This window comes from Xiphophorus maculatus, chromosome 1 (assembly GCF_002775205.1).
Source record: "Xiphophorus maculatus strain JP 163 A chromosome 1, X_maculatus-5.0-male, whole genome shotgun sequence".
NCBI classification, from domain to species: Eukaryota; Metazoa; Chordata; class Actinopteri; order Cyprinodontiformes; family Poeciliidae; genus Xiphophorus; species Xiphophorus maculatus.
In genome coordinates, this window is record NC_036443.1 from 31,424,161 (window position 1) to 31,445,206 (window position 21,046).

The 21,046-nt window shown below is 43.4% G+C and overlaps 1 protein-coding gene across 1 annotated transcript; it reads right to left on the reverse strand.

The window, feature by feature from the left end:
- Positions 1-576: 576 nt before the first annotated feature.
- LOC102228726 (peptidase inhibitor 16-like) lies at positions 577-10,195 on the reverse strand. The gene is made up of 6 exons (XM_005804983.2): positions 9,728-10,195; positions 2,857-3,007; positions 2,701-2,768; positions 2,501-2,610; positions 1,979-2,070; positions 577-1,620 (listed from the first exon to the last, which is right to left on the reverse strand). Exons 1-6 carry the CDS (start codon positions 10,184-10,186, stop codon positions 1,226-1,228), a joined length of 1,275 nt encoding a protein of 424 aa, XP_005805040.2. The 5' UTR covers positions 10,187-10,195; the 3' UTR covers positions 577-1,225.
- Positions 10,196-21,046: the final 10,851 nt, after the last annotated feature.

Genomic DNA, 21,046 nt, shown 5'->3' on the forward strand with positions numbered 1-21,046 from the left:
AAATCTGACAAACTTGGACTTTATGTGAAGTCGCTAATTTTGTTTTCCGGTGATTATTCTGGGATCATTTAATGATTAAAATCGGGGATTAGATGGAAGGACTGGTTAGCTTAGCGCCGGACCTGGACTGTCAGGATGGGACACCTGATCTTAGGGTACCTGAGGTAAGATACTGACTACGCCTCAGCAATCCGATGAACCGTCACTTTAAACACAATGTAAACTCTGGGAGTTCAACTGGATTCATACAAACTCCTTTTGCAAAGTTACAAAATAAACAGCAATAATTTGGGTTATTTAGCGTAAAAGAAGAAAATGGGGCTTTAATTTCCAAAGTCATATTTTTCCTCGTTCCATTCATTTATTTATAGAAGTCACAGTTTTAGCTAAATATTTAGCTAAAATGGAAATTCACACGTCGATAAATGCAGAAATTTAATCTCCATATCTACTAATTTAGTCCTGAGGTAAATATTTAGTTTGAATATAAAGATTTAGTTTGTAAACCAAATATTTAGCTTCAAACTAAATGTGTAACTTGAAGCTAAATATTCATTTTAAGGCTAACTATTTAGCTTGCTAATAAAATATTTAGTTTGAAGCTAAATATTTAGCTTGCTAGCTTAAAATTCAGTTTGAGGCTAAATGTTTAGCTCGTTAGCTAAATAGTGTGAAGCTAAATATCGAGTTTGCTAGCTAAATATTTAGCCTAATAGCTAAATAGTTTGAAGCTAAATATTTAGTTTTAGTCTAGATATCTTTCTTGCTAGCTAAATAACTAGCTTGCTAACTGTAACAGCTGCTAATGAAATAATGATATGGTTTTAAAAAATGACTGAAATATGAACCCCGTTTAAGTAAATCAAATTATTGCTGTTAATTTCTGACTGTGTAACTTTACAAACGGAAGCCCGTTGGTTCGTTTCTTAAATGTTAGATTTTTAAAAGAGTGAGACATCTTTCTAATTTAGCAGCTTCGGCAGGTAAACCTTCTTCCAGTGGAAAACTTTGTTTTCCCGTTTCCGGTCTCCGGTTTGTGTTTGTTCCCGTCAGATCAGCTCGTTTTCCCCCAGGTCTGGTTCTGGTTCTGGTTCTGGTTCCGTTCAGGCTGAATCAGGTTCTCTGACCCAGTTTCCAGTCCAGACGTAGTTAAAACAGCAGCTTGTGAATTATTAAGGGTCAGAGCGGGAGGCCATTCGCTCCCCGGCGGTTCTCCTGGTTCTGCTCACAGCCACAGAGTCAGGAGTCCGGCCAGGCCGGCCAGCAGGACCGGCGCCGCGCTCACAGAACCGGAACCGGCCGAGATGTTGGACTGAGGAAACGTTTTCTGCCAGATCTCCTGCTTCCTGATGACTCTCTCCTCCCTCTCCTTCTCATCGCTCTTCCCAGCCTCCTCTTCCTCCCGCGGCGCTCTGGATGTGGGAGAGAAGAAGACTTCCTGCTCCGCGGTTCCTGGAGGAGGCGAGTCTGCAGCGCTGCCTGCCGTGGGGGTCATACTGGGAGTATTGGGAGCTCTGGGAGTCGTGGCAGCAGGAGCAGCAGTGAACGTTGATGAAGGACTGGCAGCAGGAGGCGGATCAGATGACCCCACGGTGACCTCCTCTTCCTCCACGTCAGGAACTGCAACACAAAATGTTCCATCACTTAGCGTCATATTTACAGGTTTTATAACAACTGGACAATAAGTTCAGTTTGAATTCAATTTATAAAGATTGTTGGAGGTGGAAGTGGATTTGATGCTAAAGCAGAAAGTCAGAAAAAGCAAAGATTTTCTAAATCTGTGAGGTGAATCAGAGCCAATCAAATCAGAAATTTAAAAAACAAGAAAATTCTAGAAAGACAAGATTTTCTGTAATTCAATTTGCTTGAAAAAAATCTGAAATTTGAGATTATTCAGAAATGTTCTAAGAAAAAACATGGAAGTTTATGAAAAGAAGGGAGGAAGAAACGAGCAGATTTGGGTCGGAACATTTCCTACCGCACAGATTGTTCTCACACTTCTGCAGGTTTTCTGGGCAGCTGGAACACCAGTCGCCTTCAACGTACGGCCGCTGGTCGTCAAAGTTCCCCCTGAACACACCACACACACACACACACACACACACACACACGGAAAGATTTGACAATGCCTGGAGATCAAAGGGACCTGTTGCTAGGCAACCTGAAATTAAATTGATTCTGAATTCATAAATTTGAACAAAACTGAATTAAATAAATTTTTAAGACATTAAATGTCGGCAGTCAGTCAAGCAGCGTGTCCATATGATACGCCACAACATTACCCCTGGACTTTGACTAGACCCTTTCAGCTGATTCAGGAGATCTGCAAACAATGATTGACAGCAATAAGACCCGCCTCCTGGCTGATCTGGGTGTGTGTCTGTGTGTGTGGGGGTGAAGGGGTGTGTGTGTGTGTGTGTCAGCGTGTGGGTGTGTGTGGGGGTGAAGGGGTGTGTGTGTGTGTGTGTCAGCGTGAGTGTGTGTGTGAGTCAGGACTGACGCTGGGAAGTAGTTGCAGACCAGGAATGACACTCGCTCCCAGTCCAGCAACTCCATCGTGTTGCAGAGATGGAAAGCACATCCGACCCGGTGTGTGTCGCCCCAAACCATCTGCAACACACACACACACCGTTGAGACGTGATCACCTCCACACACACCTGCCTCTACACAGCTACAGAGTGTGTGTGTGTGTGTGTGACCTGTGTGTAGTGCCCACACATCTTGTCTTCATCACAGCTGTTGTTCTGGTAGTCGAAGTTCAAATGTTCTGCAACAGAAACTCGGCTCAGAGAAAAAAATCCTGTTTTTGTGTTTTTGTTGCCTGGTTGTGATGGGCGGGCGCGGCCATGACTCACCCAGGAACCATTTCTCCAGAGCGTCTCGGAGGTCCAGAGGCCCGCTGCTCACAAACAGATTCTCCCCCGTGTCGTCCAGCGCCGGGTTGTGGTTCCAGATGCATTTAGCAGCGTAGCCCTCTGCTACCAGCTTCAGGTTCGGGTCCCATTTCTGCACAGAGAGCAGAAATCAGCAGGGAGAGAAACAACGACTTCCAGGAAGCAGAAAAAACTCTAATCTGAACTTTTCCTTCCAACCTGGAGGATAAATGGCTCACATAAAACCTTAAAGGGGAAGTATCCTGTTTTACAGGCAAAAAGTGACACTTCACAGCATAAAAATGATAGGAGAAATTTGACTTCCTGCTCCGCCTCCAGGAAGTCATCCAACATGGCTCCTCTATTAACCCTTTAATGATTTTACCAGCGTTACTCTGAGCAGCAGCTCCTACGATGAGCTCAGCAGCTGTTTGCTAATTGCTGCTGGCTAGTCTGAAGGAGCTGAGAGGGGGAGGAGCTGCGCCGCAAAGGCGGGGCTACGTCCACCCAGGCGTTTAGCAGCTGAATGGTTACCATGGCGATTAGAGGATTTAAGAATCAGAGCAGCACTGCAAGTTTGTGTCTGCTTAAATAACTTTAAAATATGATGGAAAGATTTTTAAAAAGTTGATTTTTAAATGACACCGGCCCTTTAAAACAGGACAGATACCTGGTCAGCGCTCTGACCTTTGGCCTCTGACAGTTTCTGTGTTTTTCTGCCGCTGCGTCTCGGGGGGTTGAGCATAATCTGACTTCCTCTTCCATCAGCCAATAGCGTTTTACATTTGGTTTAATCTGGGAAGGGGGCGGGGCTTAACAGGCTCAGTTTATATCAGTGATTGGTTAAAATAATTAGGCTGTAACCATGGCCACACAGCAACATATGTACTTTCACAAATTAAACAGACTAGTTTATTTAAAGATGTAATTTTACACAATTTGAAAGTTTTGGTTTATTTCTGATGAAATCATTAATCTTTATAAATTTCTTCTTTTAATAAATTAATATTTTAGATCCGTCACGTTTGTTGTGTTTCCAGAAACATTTTTCCTTCTCCAGTTTTCTACAGATGAAACCAGAGGCCGTCCCTGACCTCTGACCTCTGACCCCAGAGGCAGCATGAACCCTCATCAGGTTTCCGGGGTCGTTGCGACGCCGTCAGCACAGATATTCTGCTGCCGACCCGGTCCGGTTCTGCTGCCTCCGCCATCTTGGTTCTGGGTTTTTCTTAGTTTAGTTGGTTGAACTCAGTTAGTTTAGTTTTTTTGGCTAAATGGCTCCTCCCCTTTTATATGAAATATGTAAACCCAGTCATTTCATTTACTTCATTTCAAACATCTTAAGGCTGCGACTTTGGCTTTTTATTTAATTAATTAATTAATTAATTATTTTTTTATTGATATTAATTTACTGTCTTTATGTCCAGACAGTGACTAACCGAACGCTAAGCTCCGCCCCCTGCTGGATAATCTGCTCCATGTCTCGTGGTTAGAATGAAACCTAAGGAATGAACAACAGGAACAGATCCTGCAGCCTGTGTGTGTGTGTGTGTGTGTGTGTGTGTGTGTGTGTGTGTGTGTGTGTGTGTGTGTGTGTGTGTGTGTGTGTGTGTGTGTGTGTGTGTGTGTGTGTGTGTGTGTGTGTGTGTGTGTGTTCAGTGTAGACACAAACATCTGCTCTGTGTTAGCCTCTCAGGTCTGAATGCGTCACCCTCCTCTGCGGCAGCAGCTGATTGTTTCTGCGGCTCTGAGCTCAGGACGTTTTAGGAAGTTTAAAGTTTTTCATTCAGTTTGAAAAATCAAATTGTTCCTGTTGACGTTCTACTGCAGGAACGTTTTGCTTCATGCAAACCCAGAGGCGCCTCAGCCTGTCAGGTGATTCGGTAACTGCCTGATAGCATCACCGCTCCTCTGCTGGTGACACCAGAACCAGAACCAGAACGCCATCATCTGCTCCACCTCCAGCTGCTGTGGTTCTGACCCAAACCAACCTGTTCCCCTCCTGGCCTGTGGGGGCGCTGCACCAAGAACCACTGAAGGAAACGACACAAAAACCTCTGAAGACACTGAGAGCAACTTCCTTCTTCACCAGATGGAAACAAGATGGAGGATTTTAGTGTTGGAGGATTTCTCTTTAGTCTTTGGCTGAAGACCAGGAGCCATTTCTGCTGCTAGCGCTAGGCTAACATGTTAGCTTTGGCTGCATTTAGCGGTCTCCGGTCTGCTTGGCGTTCACATTCAAACCAAACTCGGACCGAGGTCTGGAGGACCAGAGGTCAGAGGTCAATTATCGTTCACACGTGACCAACCGAACCGGAGTTTCTAAAGAAGTGGGGTGGAGTTGGCATAAAGCGGACTGGACTGGGCTGCTGGTGTGATTTCATTTCTGTGTTTCAAACAGGAAACTGTAGAAATGAATCTGAAAATGAGAAGCGGCGGCCATTACTGTCCTAAAGTTTGATTCAAAGATTCAGGTTCATTTCATCTGTGAATTGATCCACCTGTGTGTCTGTTTGTGGTGTTTTGATCCTGATTCTGTGTTTGGCTCCGTTCAGCAGAAAACTCGGACCTGACGGATCGTTTCTCCTCACTGGTGGAGTTCAGGGTGGAGGTCAGCTCAAGGTGCTACCTCAGCTGCTTCTTAAATCTCTCCAAGGAGAAAATTGTGTTTTTCTTTCGGGTTGTTTTGCCCCTCATTGGACCCCTCACTGTTTGCTCTATATACAACATTTTTGTCCAAGTGGGGCCTCCGTACTCCCAGCGATGGTCTGAAACCTGTCTGGTTCACTCCCTCTCACTTCTACAAGTCCAAACACTGATTGGAGACTAACACACGTTCCTCTTCATTCCTCTACCTAATTTTCATTTCTGCTCATGTAAACATGGAGCTGGCCGGCGTTGCCACAGCTTACGGCTCCATTGCTCAACGCTCCGTTGCTCTGTGGTTATTAACTGGAGGTTGTCTGCAGAGGAAACTCCCCTCTGCCTCAGCGCCTTCAGACCTGAGCAGCTCGGTTCATGTCGAGGCAAAGATTATTAAACTGGACGCGTTCCAAGCGGTGTGGCGCAATTCTGCTGCTCGGAAAGCTGCAGCTTGGACAAATAAGAGGCAATAAATAAGCAACCAGCAATGAAGCAACATGAGCCGTGAGCTGCGGCGGCCGGAGCGTTCCAACGATCCTTTACAAAATATCACAGTAGCAGAAAACCAGGTCTTTTCCTGATGTAATGTCATGATCCCAGATTTTATGTTTCCTGTTGTTGCCCAGAAGCGTTGGCTCCGCCCTCATCTTCATCCACCCTCATCTTCATCCGCCCTGCCTCCTCTTCTTCACCTCTTCATCGTTCCCCTGGTTTCTCTCCAGACCAACGTTCCTGCATCTCCTGGTTTTCTCAGTTTCCAAGCAGATCGCAGCGTCGTCTGCAAACATCAGAATCCACAGAACCTCCTGCCGGGGGTCAAAGGTCAGCCGGGAACCAGAGGACCGGCGAGTCGGTCCCTGACGTTCTCCACGTTCAGCCCAGGAACGCTGCTGGCCGACACGTAGTTCAGTGATTATCAGGAGGAAAACTACAGGAAGTCAGAAGAGTTTGGGTGGGATTGAATAAAGACGATTTAACTGAGAAATATTTTACAGAACCAGAACCTTCCTAAAAACACGCTGCAGGTTTTTGTTTATCCACAACGCTGGAAGGCAGAAAGACGATTCTTTAACTGCAGCAGTGGAAACGTTAAAAATATAAAACCTGGAGACTGTTGGTTTCTGATATGGATGATGTGGGCAGCGGCCCAGGGCTTCATATCTGGGTTTGGTTTTCAGCTAAAAGTTTTTAATAGAAGAAGAAGAATGGAGGAAACCTGGGAACTGATCCACGTTTCTTCACAGCTTAGCGCTTCACAGAGGATCCCAGCGAAACATGCTGAACTTTGGGATTAATGTGGGAATACTTGTTTGTGGTTCTGTTTGCTTTACTGGATCAGAACCAGACCCATTTCTGTGACTCCTCAGTCTGAAGGCGCTGTGTCGTCCTTCCACTTAATTATCCCAGCCTAAGTGGCTTTGTGACTGACGGGTCGCTCACCGCAGAGCTGCGGCTCGCCTCTCTGAGACGCTTCATGCTGGTTTCCTCCCAGGTCAAAGGTCAGAGCGGCTGATGAGACGGAGCTGCAGGAATTTGCTGCAGCTTGTGGTTTAATGTCAGCGGCTGCAGGAAAATACCAGGCAGAGTTTAGATCTCGTGTTTCTGCTGCACCGAGGCGGGATTTGAACCCACAACCTTCCAGCAGCAACTGAGAGCTTCAGGAATCTCGGTTCTTCTCGTCTCCTCAGGAACTCTGACGCCGGCTAACGGATAACAGCAGCTGGGAACGGCGGCGTGGCTCTGACAGGAGGCATGCTGGGAAATCAGCTGCAGCGTTTTAATAATCTGAGTTAATCTGAGAGCAGAGAGAAAAAAACTCCAGTCACTTCCTGTTAGGGTCTGATTTCACTTCCTCCTCCCTCCACCTGACCCGTTCTGGTTCTGTTCCGGTTCTGGTTCTGGTTCTGTTCTGTTCTGGTTCTGTTCCTGGTTCTGGTTCTGGTTCTGGTTCTGGTTCTGTTCTGGTTCTGTTTTGTTCTGTTTTGTTCTGGTACTGGTTCTGGTTCTGGTTCTGGTTCTGTTTTGTTCTGTTTTGTTCTGGTACTGGTTCTGGTTCTGGTTCCTGTTCTGGTTCTGGTTCTGGTTCTGTTTTGTTCTGTTTTGTTCTGGTACTGGTTCTGGTTCTGGTTCCTGTTCTGTTCTGGTACTGGTACTGGTTCTGGTTCTGTCCTGGTTCTACAGGAGTCGTTCAGTAAAGCTCAGAGTTTATTAATCCTGCTGCTTATTAAAGTTACAGTCAAAATTAACAGCAATAATTTCAGTTATTTAGTCATGAGAGCAAAAAAAGGGAATTAATTGTAATAATTTTCATCTGGAGTTTCAAACTAAATGTTTAACTTGATCATTCTTTAGTTTTCTAACTCAAATTCCACACTAAATAATTTCTCACTAACTAAATATTTACTATAATAACTAAAATGTCAAACTATTCAACTTGCTACATATTTAATCTGTGAACTAAAATTTCAAACTAAACATTTAGTTTGTTAACTTAATACTTAGTTTGAAGCTGCATAAAGTGTAACGAGGTTTATGGACTGAGTTCAGAACCAGAACCGGTCCAGAACTTCTGGCTGCAGAAACACAATCAGTTATTTCTGTTCAGGAAATTTAAATTTAATCGTTTCTGTTTCTCATGAACTGATCTGTGTGATTCGGTTTATGTGTAATTATTATTATTATCGTTAATATCATATTTTTATCGTCAGTATTATTGTTAATATCATTATTATATTTAATAACCCTCCCTCTCCTCTGTCCTGGTCGATCTTCGCCTCGTTTCTGTCAAACTGAATTCAGTTATTTTATGACAAATGTTAATGAAATTTCACATTTTTTCAGAGAGGATCTGAGGTCAGGCTCAGTTTCTCCTCTGAGTCTCAAATATCCCAGAATGCAGCAGGAGAGTTTGTTTTTGTTGATCCTGATGTGATCAATGTTTCTTCAGATTCCTGCTGATCTCTGATCCGGTTCTTTTGGAAATCTTTTGTTTTTATGAGGTTTATTGTGCAACGTTTCCATTTATGAAATGTTTGATGTCTTTTGGCTGCGGTGATAAAAACAGGTTGAGAAACTGATCAGAATCTGATCATCACTTCCTGTCAGACGCCTCAGATTAACCGATAATCTGACTCAATCCCAGACGCAGAAAGATTCAGTTTGACAAGATGGAAAAAATAATTTATTTTACAGTCAAAACCCCAAAACTGAAGTTTAACTCTTTGTTTGTTAAACGGCCAGTAATTAACAACAATAGATTTCACAAAGATTTCTGTTATAATGTAAGATTTTATAAATTCATAAACGCCTCCTCAGAGGAGAACCCAAACCGCTACAGAACTTTACATCAACCAAAGGAAAACCACCAGAACCGGATCAGAACCGGCAGCCCGATCTGATAAGTTCAGCTCCAGCATTCTAATGTTAATGGTATCATGATGTTTCCTTACACTTTGGACCCATCAGAACCAGCTGAACATGACTGACTTCATACCGATATGGACCACAACCACAAAGGCGGATCAGAGGGGAAAAGCCCGGTCCAACTCGGTACTGGAGAACTTTCAGTATGTTCCCTCCTGATGGTCCAGACGACCCGGTTCTACTGGCACCAGAACTCCATCATCTGCTCCACCTCCAGCTGCTGTGGTTCTGACCCAAACCAACCTGTTCCCCTCCTGGCCTGTGGGGGCGCTGCACCAAGAACCACTGAAGGAAACGACACAAAAACCTCTGAAGACACTGAGAGCAACTTCCTTCTTCACCAGATGGAAACAAGATGGAGGATTTTAGTGTTGGAGGATTTCTCTTTAGTCTTTGGCTGAAGACCAAGGGCCATTTCTGCTAGGCTAGCATGTTAGCTTTGGTTGTATTTACCCAGAATGCCCGGTGCTGTAGTCCACTTCCTGCTTTTGGAGCGGTCTCCGCTACGCTTGGTGTTCACATTCAAACCGAACCAGAGTTCACTTCAACTGAACCCAGACTGAGGTTTGGAGGACCAGAGGTCAGAGGTCAGAGGTCAGTTAGCGTTCACACCTTCCCACCGGACTGGACTTTCTAGCAAACGGACCGGAGTCGAGTAGACGTTAATAATGAAAATCTTATTTAGCTAAACGAAAACAGATATTGTAGACGTTCTGACAGCAGAGCCGTTGTTGGGACCCTCTGCATGGAGGCTTCAGGCTGCAGGGCGGGGCGGAGTGGCTCTTACCAGGGGCATCATGGCCGACGCGCTGGGGGAAACCCGTCCTCTGTAGAAGTTGTGCATCTCCACCAGCAGCTCCTCCTCCGACTCGCTCAGGAAGCTCCAGGCTCCAGGAACCAGCAGGGCCCCCAGCAGCAGGCTCACCCAGGAATGGGCTCCCATCGGCGGGCGGCGCGGCGCAGACGCCCCACTGGTCCTGGAGCTCCGCCAAGGGGCCCCGACCTGAGGGGCCCCCTGCTGCTCAGACTGGCTCCTGAGGTGCATGGTGGGTAACGGTCCTGAGGGAATCCTGAGGCGGTCCAGAGTCCAGCGGTGTGGATCAGTGTGTGTGTGTGTGTGTGTGTGTGAACAATGTGCCGTTGTCTCAGAGTGTGTGAGAGTTTTGTCCTCAGTGCTGCTCTCGCTCGGCTCTGCAGACCGTTCTGATTCTGACTCAGATTTAACCGAGCCAGGATCCTCCTCCATCACACACACACACCCTCTATCTGCCCCCCCCCCCACACACACACACACACACACACACACTCTATCTGCCCCCCCCACACACACTCTAAATCCCCCCCGTCCAGGGATCACATGACCCGCCCCAAATTAAACCTGCAGCAGAATGAAACTCCTGACAGGGAGAGACTCAGATAAATTCCTGCTCCGCTCTGCCTGGAACCAGTACACACAGAACCAGTACCCCCCGAGCCCCCACTTCTCTCACTCTGATCCAATCAGCTTTCGTCTGTTTTCTGTTTTCGTTTCTGTCGACTAGATTCATTTTCTACACTTCTCTCGGTCCGGTTCTGATCCAGTCCTGATCCAGTTCTGGACCAATTCCAGTCTGGTTCTGATCCGGAATGGTCCTGACTCATCGGATTCCTCTCCAGTTTTTCCTTCATTTGCTTTATTTTCATTTTATTTTAGTAAATTAAAACTTTACAAAATAAAATGTTGCTTATAAACAATAAATTCCCAAACAGGAACCGACTGTCGTCTCTTCATGGACTCAGCAGTAATTAAATATTTTAAAATGTTTATGTTTACACACATGGTTACATGTAAACATCTGCATAACAATATAAACTTGATCATTTTACATTTTAAAGTTTTTTTAGTTTATTATTCATTTTAATCCATCATGGTGCTTCTTAAGGTCAAAATGGCCGTTTTAGGTTTGATGCATTATTATTATTATTATTATTATTATTTTCATTAGGGGTGACTCAGTGCGTAAATTTGGGCCGATATTAATGTCTGATATTAATATTTATCCGATATTTATGGATATCGTATTTATTTCCCTACATTTCAAACATTGCGTAGAAACGACACAGATTTCTGCTCTGCTTCAGATAAACATCCCATGATCCTTTGCTGTCAATATCAATATAACATAGCTGAACAAGCTTCAGCTCCAGAACCAGAACATCAGAGTGGTTCAGAACCTCACCGGTCCAAACAAACTCCCTCCATCTTGAAGCTTCAAACGGCTCCAGAAGGTTTTGTGTTCTGGTTCTCCATGCGGCCCGGTTCTGTCGTCTGGACCTTTGGGTTTGCTTTGTGATGTCTGAGGTTCTGACTGCATGACGGTTCCCACTGTTTATTTCTCCTTTCCATCTGTTTTCCTCTCTTCGTTTTTTCCTTCTCCTCGATGTTCCCGAGGAAAATGTCTGAAAATCAGGATTTTAAACTAGGAGAGGAAATGAAATTTCTTCATCCACTTCAAAATAAGAGCATGGATATAATGCATGGTTTAGTGACTTGAAGAATTCCCAACGATCAAAACCTTTAAAACATGTTGAGCTTAATTCACCTGAAAGTTCACAAAACATTGAAGAAAACCAGCTCTTCAGAATTCACCTGGAAAAATTTGTTTAGGGGAAGCTAAACGCGCTAAACATTTTCAAAGTTAGCAAGAGCGCTAAGCTAAATATTAGCTTAGCAATTAGTGGATTAGCGGAAGGAAGTGGAAGTGTTACTGCTGTAATTAGATAATAAACAGAAAAAACACAACAGAAAGTAGCACATTTATATGTTTGTTATTATTTATTCTGTTGAGTTTTAAAGTTTTTTGGTTTTTGTTTTAATTTCTGTCAAATATCTGTAATCAATAATTCTCCTCCATCACATTATTACATCGTCCTGCTCACTTCATAGATCTCATGTGACACCACAATTCCAGAAACTTTGGAACTGACGGCCATCTTGGTAGGCAGTTGCTATGGAGTTGCTATGACAACAGTAATTGTTACCGGCCCCAGACCTAGGGGGAATCTGGGCCGGCACAAGCGATGCACAGGCAGGATGCGCTGTGGATCTGTGAATGATGAGGAACAGACACGTTAATACGTTGTGCCTTGCTCTGCTGGCAGCGGTTTATTATTAACTCTAACAGTCATAAACATTCAGTCATTCCATTTAAACACAAATATCAAACTATCCTTGCTTTGACAATATCACAAAACATCATAACATTGGGATAGTATTCATGTCAAAATACACTGTCATCATCTTTCACTTCAAAACAGCTCAAACCTCTTGGTTTGCAATATTGTTAATAACCTGAGTAATACAAACAAATACTCTTTTGTAAAATAAAATAAAGTGCAACATAATAACTCATTACGTGTGTCTGTCTCTGAGTGTATATGTCGTTCATTGCAAAATAAACTTAATGTTCATCAAAATAATAACTTCCCATCACCAAAGACAGTAATAACTCTAATGCCCATTCATACCTTCAGCCATTGGCTCAGATACAAAAAGTAAACGATGTTCTCTTTCACACACACATCTGTACATCCCATGTTCTCTGTAATCAAGCCGTTGAAGAACTACTAACGGTAGCCATTATTCGACTCGACAAAACAAAACAAATACTTATCAGAACCCGGATCAAGTTCTCTCAAAATGTTACTATAATGTCACAGACAGTTCACATTACTTTTAACATCTTTAAGAATGTTTAGGAATAGTTATAAATAGGACCTGTGAATGATGAGGAACAGACACGTTAATACGTTGTGCCTTGCTCTGCTGGCAGCGATTTATTACTGACTGCGCATGTGCGGGCAAAGACCATAGAAGTTTCCTCGTTTGCTCATTCACTCACAGTAGCGCCCTCTACTGACTAGGTAGTCATTGACATGAGTCAGCTAATGTTAGACAGTTGTTCTAATCATCTTAAAATAATCTTTTCAAAAATGGGGGTGTCTGTTTTAGTAACACATTAATTTCTAGATCCACTACATAAACAAGCCACAAGTTACTCGCTGCCTCTGTGTAATACTAAGATAAATATCAGTGATATTTAATGCAGTACTTACTGCCTAACTAGCAGCGTTAGCTTAGCTAGTGTAGCTTTTATCTGCTAGCTAAGAGGACACATAGCCTCTGTGTTTCTACTTGTTCTCCGTCTGCCAGTCAGCAGAACCTCATTGTTCACATGAAGAGATCGTACATATTTTATAAATCTGTTTAAATGTTGATGTTAAGCGGCCATGTTGGATAAACTCTTCCTGCTCACTAGCATTGAGCTGCAGTAGCAGATCAGCGGCGGCTCGTCCACATCGTCGGACATGTTTCATTCTCCGTCTCATGCGACAGCAGCCAGGGTATGCTGTGCTTTGTGGTGCGTTCTCCTACCAAGATGGCGGATCAGTGGCGTCGATCACTTGTGGGAACTGTAATCAATTCCACCACCAACAGCCAGCCCAGATGCTAGCTGCGTACTGTAAACTGGTTTCCTCCCAGTAGGCTGTGAGTGGAACCAGAACCGTCAGGTCGGGTAGAACACCTGCACCGGTATCTCCTTCCATCTGCTGGTCCGGGTCCAGAAGCCTGAAATGTTTCACATGTGCCTGTAATCTCTTCCCAAGCGGAACATGACGGATCGTTTTGGTTCTGGCACAGAATCACAGCTTCAGCTGGGAAGGTCCGGGATCTGTTGGCTCCGTTTCCAAACTGTGTTTAAGTCCAAAGATGGAGCAGAAGATCTGGATATTCAACCCGAACCGGCCCGGTTTCACCAGAAACGGACCGCAGCCGATCCATGAGGATCCAGGTTTTGCTTTCCTGACCCAGAACTTATCAGAACCAAACCTGCTCCGTTTAACAGAACCGCTTCTCCTCAACAGACAAAAGGAAAGTTGAGCTTCACAGAATCACTGGAGCCAATCAAACCTTCAGACCGGCAGCCCAATCAATCAATCAATCAATCAATCAATCAATCAATCAATCAATCAATCAATCAATAGATCTAGAGCTATAGATCTAGATTTACAGGTATAGAGTTACGGATCTAGAGCTACAGACGTAGAGTCAGGACAGCTTCAGTTCTGCATCAGAACCAGAACCAAACATGGAGAAGCAGCATTCAGCTTCTATACTCTACAGATCTGGAACAAACTTCCAGAAAACTGAAAAGCAACTGATTAGAACTGATTTCAATTAATAATCAATGAAACATTGATCAATATATTTAATGATGATTTTATGATGAAACTCAACAAAATCTTTGTATGACTTTTTTGACATTAATTATGTAAAGCACTTTAAATAAACCGATTGATTGATTGATTGATTGATTGATTGATTGATTGATTGATTGATTGATTGATTGATTGGAGCCTATAAACCTGTCAGACTTCATTTCTTGTCCCGTTTCCAGGTTTTAATAAATTTCTTCAATCTGGATGAGGATTATTGTTTTTTCAGATTATTGTTTTTTCCACATCAACATTTGAATCAGGTGCAGCCAAACCTTTTGTTCGTTTTCATAACTCCATAAAGTTTTATCGCTCCTCGTTTTCTTCCAGGCAGTTTCCAGATTCCAGCAGGATGAGAGAGACTTTCTGGAAGAATCAAACCCGGTTCTGATCCATTTTCTGCTCCGGGTTTTCACTGCCAGGCTGTTCGACACATTTCGGTTTCATTTGGATTATTTCCGTCCAAACGGCCCGACTTGTTGGACATTTAGAGGAAAAGAATCGATAGAAAACCCGATTCAGTCCGAGCAGCACCAGGAAGTCTGCAAGGCCAGCTTTTATTTTGATAGTCTGATAATTAGCCATCTAATTTTTATATTAGCTAAATAGATTGCACCTAAATATTTAGTTGGGAACTTAAACTGTGAAGTATTCCGCTGGTTCCCATCAGAACTGGACCTGGTTCTGGTTTCTCCTCCCTCCATCTGGAACCGAGCGGACAGAAGAATCGGACTCCACCCTGCAGCCTGGAAGCATTTCAGGCTCTGAATCACCGAGACGCAGATTTGATCTCAGCAACGTTTCAGTGAGAAACTAGTTTATAAACCTCTAGTTTAATAAACTAGTTTAATAAACCGGATTATTAAACCTCTAGTTTAATAAACTAGTTTAATAAACCGGATTATTAAACCTCTAGTTTAATAAACTTTTAGTTTTATAAACTAGTTCTGGTTAGTTCCGGTTTAACTAGTAATAAACCGGATTATTAGTTTAATAATCCGGTTTATTAAACCTCTAGTTTAATAAACTTAGAGATTATTAAACCCGGTGGGACCCGGTTCTGTTCCCCTACAGGAACCAAAAGCTGCTTCTACATGTGAATCAATCATTTTGTAACTTTCTGGCTTCAGTTTTTTCTGAATCATCTGGACTTTAACCGGATTTCCTCGGTTCTCCTCATGATCCGTTTCTGTTCTGAATCTGATTGATTTTGGGTTATTGATTATTATGATTGATGGTTTTATTCCTTTGTGTTTTGCTCTCCAGGTTTCAGTCTTCGGTTTGTAACATGAGGACAAACTGTCCATTTGTGTCGCTGCTACGTTTCTATGGTAACTAGATTCAGGATCGTCTCAGCAGGTCAAAGGTCATCAAACAGAGAAACAGCTGAGATTCTGCTGGACCCGGTAACACCTCTCGCTCTCTCTCTGCCTGAAGCCTCGGCTGCTGCTGACCTTTGACCCCAGCCGTTATCGCTTCCCGCTCTGAGGCTCGGGAGGTCAGAGGTCAGCGCTCAGATGGTGTTTTGCTGTAAACCCAGAGGATCCAGTTTCTGTCAGAGCAACGAGCCGAGCGGCGAAACACGAGAGGCGAGGGTACAGCTGGCGTGAGACCCGGACCGGACCGGACCGGACCGGACCGTCTGGTTCCATTACATCAGTCCGGCTCATTTTCAGACCAAACCTCACCAGCAGCAGCAGCAGGGCGGTGATGCCTTCAGGGCCCATGCGACCGGGGACCCATGCGACCGGGCCCTCGGTGCCCCGGCTCAGCGAGTCTCTGCAGGGCGCGGCTCCTTCTGAATGACGCCGTGTTTCTGCTCCTCAACGGTTTCCAGGCCGACAAACAGACAAAGTTACATATGAGGGAAAAAATCAAGTTTTATGTGAAAAATGAGCCAAAAGAAACAGAGAAGAAACGTTGGAGTGGCAGATTGTTGCTGCAGCACGTTGCAGAAAAACAGAATTATTCTGTCATTTTTCAGTCGGATTTTAACCAAATAGTTTACTAAACTAAACTAATTCATAGTTTCGTTTAGTAAACTAAACTATGGATTTAGTCAGTGTTGTATAAAGTACTGAAATCTCAGAGTCAAGTAAAAGTACAAGTACCTCTCCAAAATATGACTTTGGTAAAAGTCGAAGTCACTGACTGAAATGTTACTTGAGTTAAAGTCTTAAAGTATCTGAAACTTCTTGTACTTAAGTATGGAAATTACTGTAAAAATGGATGTACTCAAGTAATGTAATGAAAAGTACAAGTAAAAAGTAAAACAAAGCAAATGCAGTTTGAATGACATTTTTTATATTTTGGTAAACTTGTCAAATACACTTAAAATAATGTACCCAACCAAGTGCAGGCAAAATTAAACCTGCTAATAGATATACCTGCAGGCATCATTTAGTTAAGAACATTAGGTGCTTTACCTATAGCACAAGGTTAACTTAACCTGCTTTACAACTGAACCAGCTTCTTAGTAAACCCTCCAGGACAGAAAATACAAAGTTTTGTAAGCCTTAAGTTTTCCCTTCAAGTAAGGTCAGTGCTGAAAATGAGAAAAATAAATAGTACAGAAAATGCGGCCAACATGAAGAAAAAGATCTGTTACGATTACTCTACTTCACAAATCAGTGAATCAGTCAATGCTACAGTCAGTAGGTGGTACACACAACTGGTCATTATGCAAAAGAAAAAAAGAACTGGGAGGGAAATGCAGCTTATTGGCATCTGAAGAGGGAGACCTTTACTGTAAACCTGGTTTTGAACTTGCATGCCTTTCCTATATTCGTTAAATTTAGTCTAAATTGCTATCGCTATGGCTTCTGTCCCCCCTTGAACAGAGGAGTCTAGGTAGCCTGTTACAGTCAACATTAGGCCTAAGCTAAATACACCATGTATGGAACTGAAACAATGCCAAACAAAGTTCATTTATGGTCAACGTTTCACAGTAGTGTCTAGTGACCAAGCTATAGTTACTGAAACAGGAGGATTATAACCATTTCATAAGACGTTACCTCGATGTGTTTCTTCAAGTTGGACGGGGAGTTTTTGTAAGATAGAATTTCCACATCTTCGGGCAGGAATAACATAAACTGCATGCGGTACGACGAATCTTTAACACCCACGAAAGAGTGTATTGTGTTTAAATAAGGCCATGGGCTGTCATCACCAGCTGGTGGTTCCTCTGGAGCCGTGTCCGACGTAGTTGCAGTCGTTGTGGTCTCCGTCTCCTCCTCCATGTGGCTGCTGCTGATTGCGACACTTGCTTTGTGTTTAATGGGAGAAGCGAAACAGGTGTATCCTATTGGAGGTGATGAACAAGCCCAGGCAAGCAGGCTACGGACTTTGTTCGGTAGCCTGCTTGCTACTTGCTAATCAGTAGGTGGATCAAAACACTTTGTTTCTCTCTCTCGCTTTTTTGTAACGAGTAACTAAACCACACATTGAAAATGTATCGGAGTAAAAGTACGCAATTAAGTTCGGAAATATAGTGAAGTAAAAGTGAAAGTCATCAAAAATTTTCATACTTGAGGAAAGTATGAAGTACTCCAAAATATACTTAAGTAAAGTAGTGAAGTATTTTTACTTCGTTACTATACAACACTGGATTTAGTTTACTCCCAACTAAATTCATATTCACAAACTAAATATTTAGTTCAACAGTAAATATTTATTCTCTAAATATTTAGCTTGTTAAAGACATTTTTGGGTTCTCAGTAAATATTTTGGTCATATTCAAAGCAGCATGTGGAAGTGGACTATCAAAATAAAAGCCTTTTCAGATTTTACGTCTTCAGGCAGAAACTGAAAAATGTTTCCAGATTTTTTATCTTCGATAAATGAACCCGTGACTCGTTAAATCTGCAAGCGGCTTTACAAAAAAACAAGTCCAAAGCTGCTTATAATAATCACACTGGGTACCGAAACTCAAGTTAATTCCTGTTTTTCCAGCAACAAAATGCAGGTCTCCCTCCATTGTTGATGTTTCTGTCGCTGCTGATACTGTCGCACAGAAACAGCCGTCACTGAGGAAATAAAATTAAATTACAAAATTAAATAGCAACGCAAAGTGGCTTTGATAAGTAACTGTAGTCTGACTACTGGATTTGAAAAAGCAACGCGTTAGATTACTGGTTGCTGAGAAAAATGGTCCGACGGCAACAATGCTAAGTAACAGGCTACTGACGTCACTGGCTGCGGGTCCATCTGAGGTTCTGGTTCTGCAGTTTGTGGGTCCCAGAGTCAGAACCAGAGCCGGAGAGGAGCAGATTGATCCAAACATCATGTGAACAGAATGTGACCCGGCCCGGCCCAAAGTGTTCTGCTGTCACCGACTGACTGCTAATGACTAACAGATGGCCGAGTGTTTCTCCCTCTGTGAGGGGCGACTGGCCCGAACGGGCCAGAACCGGGACCCATAAGAACAAGAACTGTCTGGAAATGAATGGAAATCCCCACAAGGAGAGAAAGACATAATGTGTGTGTTTGTTTGTTTCTAATACCTTGTGGGGACCATTTTCCTGACATATACTACGTTGTGGGGACCCACTGCTCCTTGTGGGGCCGAAGCCTGGGCCCCACAAGGGAAACACTGTTTATGGGTCAGGGGTCAGATTTAGGACTAAGGTGTGAATTGAGTTTTGGTTGGGATTAGGATTAGCATTAGGCTGTAGAAATGAATGGAAGTCAATGGAAAGTCCCCACAAAGATAGCCATGCAAACATGTGTGTGTGTGTTGGGTGTGTGTGTGTGGGTGGATGTGTGTGTTGGGTGTGTGTTTCTCTCTCTCATGCAACATTATGTAATGACTGAGCCAACCATCTTCATCTTCATCATCATCATGGACCTGTCTGCACATGATCCCTGATGATGTCATAGGTACAGGAAGTGGACCCTCCTTAGAGACATCAGGCAGCCGGACCCCGCCCAGTAACCAGAGCGTCTGGAACTGGTTTGTGCTTTAACTGGTCCGTTTGGTCAGAGAAGAGTCGCTGATCTACAGTCAGGCTGACGCTGCGGCCCCAGCGGCTCCTCCCATCCCTCAGGAAGCTCCAGGTGTTTCCAGAGCGCCGCCGTAAGTAAAGCAGCAGAACTGCGGCGGCGTCACCCAGCAGGTCTGAGGCCCAGACCATCACCTGCCACCACCATGCCTGTTGATCCTGTTGATGTTTTTCTCCTTCAATCTGTCCAAACAGCCAAACTGGACGAGTCGTTTCCTGATCATCCTGTCACGACCTTTAACCCTTACAGGTCACAACTATTATGCAGAATTTACTTTTTGAACGTTTTCGTTCTTCCATTCATGTTTCCATGTTTCTAAAAAAACAACCAGGTTGTTGTTTTGGTGTCTGGAAAACGAGACTTCAAAAACTTACAGAATGAAATGTCACAAATCAGCAGGGACTGCCCGTTACCTAGCAACCACACCCCATAACCTAGCAACCCACGCTGAGCTCCAGTCTGTGGTCAGCTGGTTTTCCTGCTGTACAGTGGCTGCTGGAAAAGACCAGAATTTTGTTGTCGACTCACCAAACAAACCAGTTGCTGCGTTCTGGTTGGTTGTGCAGGAGGCTCCACTTCTGCTCTTCTAAGCTGTACAGGCAGGGGCGCCGCCAGGAATCTTGGGCCCCCTAACAAAACCTTAAATTGGGCCCCCCATGCAGCTGCTGTTACAATTTCCTGAGTCTATCTGACCCATCAAAAGCGTCACAATTTTAAAGTCTTGCTTTCTTTGGTCCAATACTAATAACTAGCACAATATTTACTGTTCATGAATTTCACATCCAACAGTCCACATACAGTTTTAGTTTTAGATTTTTAAATGTCTCTCTCCACCAGCAACAGTCAAAAGCAACATGCAAAATATACATAAAACAATCCAGACTTCTCAAAAAATGCTATGTAGTTGCATTTTATTCAAGCTGCAGTTTATAACTTTAATAAAAATGTTTTCTCCATATTTGTTAAAGCTGTCATCATGTCATGATGCCAGTTTGTTCTGAGACAGATAATCTGTGAAAACAATCAATCTCCTCCACCTGCTCCCTGAGCTGCTATTGCTAGCTAAAGTAAAGCAACGTTCCGACCAAAACAACCAATCAGAACCAGGAGGAGGGTCTTAGCGCTGTCAATCAACCTCATTCACTCGCTGCTAAATGTGCTAAAGGTGGAGAAACATTTATCGTTATTGCTAGCTACAGCACAGCACAGAGCAAGGGGAAGGAGGAGCAGCACCACATGAGATTGTGATTGACAGCACTAAAACTCTCCTGACTCTGATTGGTTGTTTCTAGAGAGAACTGGGAGAAAGCAGAGGAAATAGATTTTTCACAGATTATCTCTCATGCCAAACTGTCACAACATAATGACAGTTTTAACAAATATGTAAAAAAATATTTTTATAAATGTTAGTGCAGCTTTAATTTGACTAGGAGAGGAGAGAGGACGGGTCAGGAGGTCAGAGCTGCTGCTGACTGACTCACCTGTTGTTAAGAGGTAAAAGGTACAGAGACAAGTTCAATATATGAATATGTTGGTCATTTATTTCTTTAATTTATTAAATGTTAGTGAATTGGAGGCCAACAGCCTGTAGCTAAGCTAACTATGCTAAATGGTTGATAATCTCTCAGTCTACCCAGGTCTCAGAGAAAAACTGGGTTATAAATGAACACTTTTACCTTTTTCTCTCTCTTATCTCTATTTTTTCAAAACCTAACTTTATCATTTTTCTTAGCAGCATAATAACAGCCACAGTCGTTCTTGTTTTCCACTGAGTGCTGCTGAACATCGTCACCGTCAAGCAGGAACCAACCATTTCCTGCAGATCCAGGAGGTTCAGGGTGAATATGGA